This window comes from Falco punctatus (assembly GCF_963210335.1).
Source record: "Falco punctatus genome assembly, chromosome: 1".
Taxonomy (NCBI): Eukaryota; Metazoa; Chordata; class Aves; order Falconiformes; family Falconidae; genus Falco; species Falco punctatus.
The window spans coordinates 25,046,088-25,057,455 of NC_137580.1; the positions used below are offsets into that span (position 1 = coordinate 25,046,088).

The 11,368-nt window shown below is 42.2% G+C and overlaps 2 protein-coding genes across 2 annotated transcripts in view; one reads left to right on the top strand and one right to left on the bottom strand.

Annotated features, from left to right (window-relative positions):
- RASSF6 (Ras association domain family member 6) overlaps positions 1 to 11,368 on the bottom strand; it is a 129,657-nt gene that overhangs the window by 42,292 nt on the left and 75,997 nt on the right. The window contains exons 5-6 of the mRNA XM_080409503.1: positions 5,104 to 5,136; positions 1,360 to 3,825 (exon numbers count right to left, since the gene is read on the bottom strand). The gene's annotated coding sequence lies outside the window, so the exon portion shown is untranslated. The remainder of the gene's footprint in view (positions 1 to 1,359; positions 3,826 to 5,103; positions 5,137 to 11,368) is intronic.
- LOC308072723 (interleukin-8-like) lies at positions 7,141 to 9,758 on the top strand. Its single transcript, XM_080409988.1, has 4 exons — positions 7,141 to 7,227; positions 7,406 to 7,541; positions 8,318 to 8,401; positions 9,055 to 9,758. Exons 1-4 carry the CDS (start codon positions 7,164 to 7,166, stop codon positions 9,083 to 9,085), a joined length of 315 nt encoding a protein of 104 aa, XP_080266114.1. The 5' UTR covers positions 7,141 to 7,163; the 3' UTR covers positions 9,086 to 9,758.

The window sequence follows — 11,368 nt, forward strand, 5'->3', positions numbered from 1 at the left end:
GAAGTTCAGGACACACCTTAGGAATTCCAAAAGGTACAAACCCACTTGTAATTCTAACCATGACAGTTCAAGATAGTTCAGATCTTGGCTGACGGTGGTTTCGTAAACATCAGACCCACAGTCACAGTGTACACAGATCAGTCACACAGAGATAGGATCTACCTCAGGTTAAGAAAATCCATGTGGGTAGGAAGTGTTTGGGTCACATTACAAATAACTGCTTTCAACTGTCAAGTCACTTGCTTTTGAAGAGTTAAAGATTAGCTTCATCACTTTCCCCAAAGCACGTGGGTGAATTGTAAATGCACTAGAAGCTTAAGGTGTGAGGAGACATGATTCAGTATGTAACTACCAAGATGGCTAGACATAGATTTACACTGCTGAACGATGGTCTTTCTAATTTCAAGTTCACAAAATCTGAGAAATGTTACACACAAACAGAGTTGCTTTCCAAAAGTGCTATAAAACTGCAGACAATTGACGGGGGCTTAAAAAATATGAATCCTGTCTTCATACCACCGGGCCTTTACAAATCTAGAGAGCTACTTGTGAGGGCATGGAAAAAAAACAAGGTGCAAATCTCCCTGTCACACGAGTGTTCTCCTTTGCTATCACAGATCTGAGGAGTGGGAGAAGGCAAAACAGGTCATACCTAAAGCATTCGTTTGACCTGCTGCTGACTTTTCATCAGTGTTACAAAATCCACGGGAGTTGAAGGAAGTTCTCCACAGCAGGAGTTGCCAAGAAGTCAGAATAATTTTCCATGGGGCTTTCAATTTTATATAGGAACAAAATTACAAGATGAAATGAAGGAAAGAAGAGGGAGAGCCGCTGAGAAGAAAAATTAGTTTGGTTCCCCTGAAGACCGTTACCTTCCCTCACAGCATTACCAGCCAGGAAAAGTACATGCTGGAGGTGCTGCCTGTGCTCTTTTTTCCTGAGGAGCAGGACTGGGTGGGAAGAGACAGGACCCAGGCCTGTTCCCATCTCAACTGACCTTCCTGACTTCTGTCCAGCACCTGTAACAGCTGCAGGAGGCAAGCAGAACACGCGGGTGACACTGCAACCCAAATCGTTGTCTGTACCTATGAACAGGGGAAAACAATGTCTTCCACTGCAAATACTCAGAATCGACACACCACTGAATAAAGAGAAAATCTTAATCTGCAAAAATCAGCTCCACGCACTCAGCAGGGCAACTATTTAACCTGTAAATAAACCAGCAGAAGTGAATTCCTGGGGAAGAGTTGGCTGCTCAGGGCCCGCTGATGTCCCTGCAGCGTCTGACCAGCAGTGCTGCCCCGCAAGCAGGTCCTTAGGGTGTGTTAGTTCTGGATGGGCTTCCAGGGTGGCACTTACCTGGGAGCACTCGCCCTCAGCCCCAGTGTCAGAGGTCTTTGTTTAAGGAGCTAAAAACTCTATCTTGGTTCCACGTGATGTAAATGTACACACAGTCTGCTCCGTGTCCAACAGCCCCACAAGACGCCAGCTTCCCATGTGATGGGGATGGGCCCTCGTGGATGACATGCAGGCTGCAGTCCCCTTCCTCTCCAAGTTCTTCTGTCTTCACCTTTTGTTCTCTCAGGTGGGGGCAAGAAGCATACACGTAAGCCCTCTACCTCCAGTTCAAACTGATTTTTCCTCCATACAGCTGAAACTCTGAAAATAAAAAATGCCTTGATGATTTACACAGAGGACTTTGAGATCGATGCACTCTCTTCCATCTCCTAGTAGCTGTTGTGCTTCATACCACCTCACTGCCTCTGAGTTCAGGACCTCGTTCTCTTCAGATCTAGATCCAGTGTCAAAGCATGACTCTACAGATTTTCATTTATTCCCAATTTACACCAGTAGGTGGATGATCAGAATTGCAATACCCATGCAGCACAGGGTTGTTAGTTCTGCTTTGCTTTGCAATAGGTTTGAAAATAGAACAGTTTTGGGAAAACTGTCATTACTTTATCCTCCACCCTCAAGTAGGTAAAGGCTACCTAGAAAATAGACTTCCCATTTTGGCAGTGCTGTGGGGATAGAAACTTGCATAGAGGAGGAGGTCAGGGAGTAAGGGATGGAGTGTGATCAAGTAGGATCTTCTCTGGTCCCTTCCTTATTCTCAACTACTGTTTCTCCTCAGTCCTGGAAGTCTTGGCCTTGTCACATTAAATAAAATATCTGTTTGAGTAACACTTTGGTTCATGTATTGTGATCGCTTTTCAGTTATGATGATTAATGAAAAAAGGTATTTATTTAATATTAAAGACAGCACATAGTGATACCAGCTGAAACACTGGAAAGCCCCTGAGTAATGCTAACGCAATTTTTTTTTCCTTAAAAATATAACTAATGCATTCAAACCACAGTGGTCACTTTTTCTTTGAAGAAGTCATTGCATATTGAATAGCATGAACATCCTAATCGTGCTTCAGGCAGCATCCTGTTTTCTTTTTTTTCTTCTTCTTCTTTTTTTTTTTTTTCCTTCCCTCCCCCCAATACTACTTCCTTTTCTGGAGATGACTTCATTTCACATGCAGTTGCTATACACAAGGGGAAATCCCAGGAATATACAAAGGCAGATATTTTCCATCAAACCTGATCAGTAAACAGCTTCTGATTGTATTGTGAATCAGCCAAAGGGCACAGAAAGGAAGGACTGCAGTTTTGGATTCCTCCAGACTGCTGAAAACTGTGAATAGAGTCCTGAGTCAGCCGTAAATGTTCTGCTTGAGGCTCAGGGACTTTTGCTGAAGCAATGCTCAACATCGCCATTAATGAATTTTAGGAGTCCAGCTGTAAGGGTAGAGTATTAAATGAACAACACTAGGATTCAGAACAGTTAGAAAGACAAACAAGGGGAAATGAAGCCAGCTAACAGAAAATTCAGAAGAGAGAGAAAGAAGTGACAGTGATGGTTTTAGATGCGTTACACAATTGTGTGCTGCTGGAGCGCTTGCTTGTGCTGCAGGGAGATCCACGTGGCAGGTCCTCTCAAGGCAGAACTCCAAGGCACTTCTCCTACCTCTAAACCAGAGATTTCACCAGCAGTGGAGGTGGAAAAAAATATTCACCGGTATAGGTGTTGCAACTTACTGCTCTGCTGCAAGAATCATGGGCTGCACGGAAAATACAGGAACAGGGGACATCATCTCCTGCACCGTGAGGAAGTGGCACTGTGGCACAGCAGGGCTCTGGCTCTCATCCTTGTTCTCAGAAGACTTTGTGCAACTTTATGACTAATTAATACCCTTTTGTAAAAGGACTTGCACAGTGACCTTTGTAACACCTGCCCAGTAGAAGGCTAATTCAGAAAATACACTTTATTTCCATGCCCACCACTTCTAGAAACAAATGAATGAAATTTATTGTTAGAAAGCTTCTACATTAGAAGCATAAACAGCCTCAGGAAGAGGGGTGCAGACAACCACACGAATTTCAGTAAGCCTTTCCTGAGAAGAAGGGCTCATCAGAATGAGTTAGGCTTTCAGAGAAGAGGACGGATATTTTTGTAGAGGACTGACCCAGTCACTGCTGAAGCTCGTCAGGAAGATATGTATCTCATGGCTGCACTTCTCTTTACAGCCATTTATTCTGTATCTCTCATATAGAAGTCATCCAGTGTAACAGTTGGCAAACCTGAAATCTTGGGGTTGGTTTTTTTTTGCTGTCTCATAAAGAAATACTTAGGGCGGAAAGACATACACGTGTATGGTATTTGTAACTGTAAGTTAGTTCTGTTTGGCCCTCTCAAGCCAGCCAAGTTGCCTCAGGTAGAGGTTCATAGTAGAGATGGTCTCACCGCCAAAATACAGATGACACTGAAGACCCAGACTGCCAGAAAAAGACACAAAGACGTTGAGACATTTTCACTTTACAGATCAAAAGTACACACAGATTTTGCACACAGAGTCACAGAAGTATAAGAAAGTAAGAGGAAGAATTTGCCTGAAGGAAATCTAAAGCTCAAGTAGGACCACCCTTTCCTGCTGAATGTAATATTCTTGAAAAAAAACCAATAGGAGTTGTCACATTCACTGACTCAGCTGCTCAGTTTTTTCTAAATTATCTTTTACACGTTTGGAGGCAGGATTTCTGAAAATACTGGTGAACAATCATTGAAGGAGATGAAGACAGAGCAGTCCAAGGGGTTCCTCTGTGTAAAGAAAACCCCTATTGCCTGTGGGACCACAAGGAAATTTAAAGTTCTGGGTCACTCACAAGTCAGGTGAAGTTGGGGAGAAGCATACAGAATTTAATCTGAGAAACTCTAATTTTTTCACTTGGGTGCCTCAGGCTCTCTCTTGCCCTTTGCTACGCCACAGCATAACTGATGTGGAAGCCTTGGTTAGCGGAATTAGGGAATTTTATGCCTGCTGTAGCACCTACAGATTGATTCAAACTAATCTAGCATGTACCAGTTTTCTGTGTGATTTGGACAGGGACTCCTGTAGCACACAGCAATGCCAAAAGCTGGACACAGGATAGTCTCCATTCCTGTGTGTTGTATATTGCTGATAAGCAAATAATTTCTCAGTAATATTATCACTTGTTAGGTGTATGCCAAGAAAATTGAAGCTTCTCAGTAACCGTATTTATGACCCTGATGACAAAAAAAGGGTTTATTCAGCTGAAGGCTACCAGATATTGTTAACGATAGTCATATTTAAGGCTTAGGAATTATTCTTTTCAATCAGAGACCGTATGCATTAGAAATTCAGCAGCTTTTAAGTCACTTGTCTCACAGCTCCCAAGCTAGGTCCATGTAAACGAACTGAAACAGCAGCTCCTCTCTCTCTCCCAAATCACAAGAGCTTACAATAAAACATGTGTTCCTTCCATTTATAGTTCATCTTTTCTGACTTCCCTCTGCAACTACAAAAGGAATTTTATCTTTGCTGACTGTGGGGTTTTTGCAGGTCAAGTCGTCTGCTTTCTACCTCTTAAATTACAAGTCAAAACACGGGCTCCAGAACTCTAGTCAGTTGTTCCCATTGCTGCATATCAAGATTTGTTACACTGTAATCATTATGTCATCTATGATAGATGCAAGACACCTAAACCCTTTCTTTGTATCTGAGTAAAAACGTACAAGAGTCACAAACATCTTACCTGCCTGGATCAAGAAAGCAGAGACAACGCTTCCTTAAAACAAAAGAGGTGGTAGGTTTTACACAAAAACAACAAAGGATAACAACTTTGTTGCATATACAGAACAGAAGTAATAATTTTATCTTTGAGTTAATGAAAACCACGAGTGAAATTAAAGACAAAGAACAGTTTCTTGGGTTTATTTGGAAAAGAGCTCTGCACTCCTCAGGCAGTGCAATTCACACTTCAATTTTCTCCTTGCACGCAGGCCAGAAGACATTGCCATTGATACTCTAGTTTGCATTTCTGTAAAGGGTTTGCTGTGCATGAAAATAGTGTGTTAGGGGGAAATAAAAAGTCCAGAGATAGGAATGAACAAGCCAGCCTATGCTGCTATCAGGCAACAGAACAACGTTTTGTATAAAGAGATCAACCCGGAGAAGCGTTAAAGGCCTACAGAATTATGAAGGAAATGGAAATTTAGCTAAGGATCAATATTTACTTCTTGTTTTCCTATAAAAGAATCAGGAGGCAGCAAATGAAACTTGGCTCAGAGTAGGATACTACTGGGGATAAGTCTCAAAGACACTTGATCTTTTCTTACCCATTTCTGGCCACCTGCTGACGGCCCTGGTTGAAGAGGCAGACCTCTGGTTTGCCAGAACGGCTGTAACTGAGTGCTTGCGTGCTCACGTTAGCTAATCCAGCTATGCTCACTGCAAGCTGAAAATTTACGGGAAAAACAGGCACTTAATTTCATATCTACATATCTTGTTAGCTACTATCCAGAACACATCCCCTCAGACTATTTATAAACTTCACTGTGTAAAACTACAGACACTGAGCTACACAGTAATACAAACTGGAATTCAGTCCAGCATACATAAATCTCTGTGTCCTTCATGATGAGTCAGAGGACAATAAACCTGTATTCACTCATGTCTGGTCCTATGTTTTGTTCCTTTGCATTATCTGGCAGAAGAACAATAATGAGATTCCTTAATGTTTAACCCCTCAAAAAACCTGTTTTTTTAGTATTTTTTTCTATTTTTAATAAACTGACTTTATCTGAATAATCCTCCTTCATGAACCCATCTTCACTTTTCCTTTAACTTTATTGTAATCAGAAGGTATCTTCTCTTTACAGGGTTGGATTTCTATTTGCAAAAGTGCCTCGATTTATTTCAGAAGCAGAATCTTGCAGCAGCTTTTAGAATTTTCCTCTGCCCAGATTTAAAGCAGCAAACAGTGAAGAAGTTTTGGCTTCAGAAGAAGCAGCCATCATCAAAAAAATCCACCGAATCTGGCACAGCAATTCATCATATCATCATAATATATTTAATGTGTTCTCAATAGTACAACAAAGTCTGTCCGGATTCTGTTGTTCATTTCAGTGATGCTAGGTTTTAATGTATCAAAAAACACTGTAAGTATGTCTGCAAAGTTATCTCAGCATATAAAGAAAGGTTTTTTGAAAATGTAAGTGCATATAAGGACAAGGGGGGGCTCATGAAAATCCAGTTCAAGTACCTATCATTTCTACAAAGTATTAGCTCCTACTTCTATCATGTCTTAAAATGAAAAAAAAAGCAAAGCCCAAAGGCACACAGATGGAATGTCACAGATCAAATTCCTTCCACCAGAACTGGAAAGTCACAAAAAGTAACGTAATGATAACATCAAAAGTATGAAAGTACAGAAGAAAATAATCACAAGAAATAACATTACAACAACCCTATAGATTCCACAAAGCTAAATACAGGGCAATTTTGTACATATTCTATCTTTTCATATTTATTTAACTAATTAAGTGTTTTCTGTTAATGAAAAACATTTTTGTGGTCATCTAGGGAAAGGGGCTTACCCACTCACCTGTGACTCATTCTACAGCAGCATCTCACAGGTTGGGAGTTTCCATGGGTATGACCCAGCCATGATGCTGGAGCACAGCAGGGAGGGCAAGACGGTATATAAACACGCAGCTCCCAGGGCACAGGCACTGGCCACCCTTGGGGGCTATCAGAGCTCATCTCACCACAGAATCTGAACCAGGCAATACGAGGCAGAGACACTCTCGCATCATGATGGGCAAAGCTGTGGCTGCTGTCCTGACTCTTCTGCTGATCTCAGCGGTTGGAACAAAAGGTAAAGAACTCCTTCCTAAAGTTCTCCTAACTAACTGCTAGTGTAAACGCTGACGGGGGAGCATCCTGTCTTACAAGCGCAGCAGGTAGCTCTTCTCATACTGTAAGCAAAGAGAACGTGCTGCGCTTCCCATGGAAATAATGGAACAGTCCAACTTTATTTTCTTCTTGTGCCACAGGTAAGGCACTGCCACGCTCAGCGATGGAGCTCCGGTGCCAGTGCATAGACACCCATTCGAAGTTCATCCACCCCAAGTTCATTCATAATGTGAACCTCACCCCCAGCGGACCTCACTGCAAGGATGTTGAAGTCATGTAAGTGCTTTTGCAAAACCCTTCCTATTACTTAACAAGAAGGAAACAGATTTTACATTAAGGATGATGTAAGTGTTCCCTGAAAGATGTCACAAGCTAGCAGGCGCAGCTACTCACAGTGCAGAACAGCAACGCTCGTTGCTGTTAGAAATGACATACTACGTCATTACAAATTGTGTGTTGGGTTTGCCGTTCTCTTCTTTGTAAACACCCCATGCAATATTTTGACCTAATCTTGCAGTCATTAGACAGCAAATAACTTCCTAAAACTCTGAATTCCACCAGCATATGAGAGGATAATTAAATGCATGGAGCTAGGCTGAGCAAGCGATCAAAGTGTGAATTTTAACAGCTAGGTCAAAAAAACAATTGCACTTCTACTCAAGACTACCACTAACACAGAAGTCATACAATCCAGTCACAATTCCAGAACTTTTCCTATAACAAAATTCCTGAACCAAGACAGAAAGGTTTAGCCCTTCAGTTAAACACTATTACAAATACAAAGCGAGTTGAGGGAGGGGGAAGCGATTTTGAAAAGACTGAGAGTCCTGCAAAGGGTTTAATGCATTCAAACAAACACATATGAGAAGATATGAAACCATTTAAAATAAAAAAAAAAACACCAAAACCTTTATGTTAGGCCACAGCCTCAATGGATACAACTTAAAGGAGAACGTGTCAGTGTACACCTGGAATGATCTCACCAGGGAAAAAGGGAATTGCCTTGGAATTCCCTAAGTAGACCTTTTCCCTTCCTTTCTCCTCTGTTGCAGAGCTACCTTGACAGATGGCAGAGAAGTGTGCCTGGACCCCACTGCTCCCTGGGTGAAGCTGATCATCAAGGGAATTCTGGACAAGTGAGTCATTTGTTCTCAATGAGTACAGCTTATCAAAAAAAAAACATTCGAAATGAGCTAGCAAACATTTACAGAGTAAAGTGCTCAAAAATTCTGTCTCCTCAGGCAGTTACTACCATCTGTGCTTACTAACTGGGACAAATACTGTAACTGCTTTGAGCTTTGATTATAGCATTAGGTTCAATCCCCTACTGTGCCGCACACCCCATGGGAATGTTAGCTACATCTCTTTCAAGGCATAAGCACATTGAAAACCTGCAGCTCAAGTGCTCAGGAAATCTGGGCATTAACCAACTTGTTTTCTCTTGCTTGCAATGGTAGAAAGCAACAATCAATTTATCAGTTTTTCAAAACTAATGGCATTTAGACAGCGGGGGGCGGGGGGGGGGGGGGGGGGGGGAGGAAGGAGGGGCAGGAGGAGGGGCAGGATCCACACTAAGATGTGTCAAGTGAAGCATCAAACTATGGCAGCCACGGTTACTCATGTAGAAGTCCCAACGTACCAGTGTCCCTTAGGTGCAGTTACAGCTTTTAAGGGGCTTGGACACCGAAGCACAAAACCCAGAGCAGTGGATTTCATCTGATTCCAGTGAGTGCTACCTGTTCCATGAGCAAGTTCTAACTGTCTCCTTTTCCATTGCCTTTCTTTCTAGGGCAAATGCCAAACCCAAGACAGTGTCCTAAGACGAACAAGAAGAATGTCCCAAGTCTTCCAGCAAGGCAAAAATGGGAGAGACACCCATCCAGCTTCTGGCAGCTCACCTCCTCCTGCCTCCCACATTCACACTTCTAACAGCATCTAGAGTATGGATTCGCTGGTTTTGTAGTTAGTTGACAACAGCACTTTAAGTCTTTTATAAACATCTCATTATGTAGGAAAGAAACAAACCACTTGACACCAGAAAAAGCTGGCAGAAAAAACAGCTTGTGAATGGATATGGAGATGATCCTGGAATAATTTTTGCTAAACACAGCTGGATCAGTGCAGTGCACTCAGCAGAGCTTTCACTAAATGACACCTTTCCTTTTTGCTAACAGTTTAGGAAAAGACCAGTGACTCCTCCTCTCCAGGAAAGCATGGATAGGTAGCATCAACTGCACCTAGGTCACTGCCACTCAGAGTGGGCTACTGACTGGAAGAGGGGAGCTTGCAGAATTAGGATGCCAAAATTATGAGACATCAGGTTTTGTGCCACCGTTTTCAATATCTAATTTATTGTGAGTTACTGTCATTGAGGTATAAACATATATTTTAATGCCATCTTTTTGTTAGGAAAAAGCACTTTATATTTATTTTTATCTATGTAATTTTGCATATTTGTTTACTTTTGCATAAGAATGTAGTTGGTCTTCAATTTTATTTTATTTATTTATTTATTTATTTATTTATTTATTTATGTTTATGTACCTAATAAAATCTTGTGGAAATGTTTTCATTTCGATTGTGCATTCTTAATTTCCTTATTGAAATACAGAACTGAAAAAGAGGATGCATTTTCTTTCATTTTGTGTCACGTGGTGGGTTCTCAAAAGGGCAAGCGGCAGCTGAGTTGTCTGGGGCAGCTAATTACAACAGCAAATTCTTGTCTCTGGTGAGCACAGACGGCTTCAAATAGGAGGAATTTATTAACGTGACTTCCTTCCTTCTTCCTTTCTTGCCAGACCTAGGGTTTTCAGAGTTCTGGGTGATAAAATTCACACATAGAAAGTAATGAGCAAGCAATGGTTAGTCACAGAAATTCCAAGGCCGTAGCAAGTGGTGGCGTGCAGACAGCACATCAGCTGAAAATCTGGCACTGAACGAGGTTTTTCGTTGACTTAAATAAGCAGGAAAAATGGATAAACATTAAGGAAGTCGCTGAGCATCCTCCCTAATTTCAGTGAGAAAGGAGGACTCCATCAGGTCAAATCCTAAGAAACAGAGCCCTGATGGCGCAGCCACACAACTGCGGGAGACACAGCAATTTACAGAGGAATGGCTGGAATACAAGCAGCCAACACTTGAGAAAATGGGAAGGTTCAGCAGATGTTTTGATACTTGTTTTGCCTCAGAGTTTTCCAATAAGGAGCCACTCCACACTTTGCACAAACAGCTCATATTTGCTCACAGTGCAAGACAAAAATGGAGTTTCTGGTACTGTTTGATCAAGCTGTTGTGCAAGATGACAGCTATTCCAGCCACGCTTCGCTCCCTATCCCCACCTCTGCCCCTGTCCCACAGCACTGCCTTTGCTTCACACAGCCTGCTAGACCTCATCCTCACAATGTAAAGGAGACGAAGTTTCTCAAGGGAACAGGTTTCGTTCAGACTTGTCTCAAAACCTAAGCCTTCCTGTTTTCTGAGTGATTTTTACAAGCTGGCTTCTTTTGGAGATCTAATCTGGAGGTAAATACATCAGAAACAGCAGCCAAGAATGGGGGCTGGTGAGGAAGAACCACTTCATGTGCACACCCGAAAGGGCTGGCACCAGTGTTAGTGCTGTACAGATACGGTGAGCGTGTAACTTTTGCCACCAGAAAAAATCCCAGTCAGGTTACTGGGAGCTGAATCGTGGCCAAGGAAGGGCTCTCCTCATAAATGCTTCTGTCCAAAATGTCAGCAATGGCTGCACTGCCAGGACCCCAGGCAGGGCACCTGCACAATGGCTGGACCGTACCCCTTCCTCCTCCCACATGTTATCGCCCATCAGTGAGACATGATTCAGAGGCTGTCTAGAAATGATAAAATATTGCATTTCTGTTCTGTGTGCGCTCACAGTGTACCTTTCTTAGGAATACAACAATAACCCTCACGCTTCCAAAAGCCTGTTTCATGCTCTCAGAGACTGCTAAGAGAAGCACTGCCGCTCTTCTGAATTGACAACCACCTTTGTGAAACGTGGGCTGCTCTTCCTTGTGGTTTCTGCTTTGTTAATGCTGTATCTCCAAAAATTAACTCAGTATTCATGACATTACTAATTCTCCTGG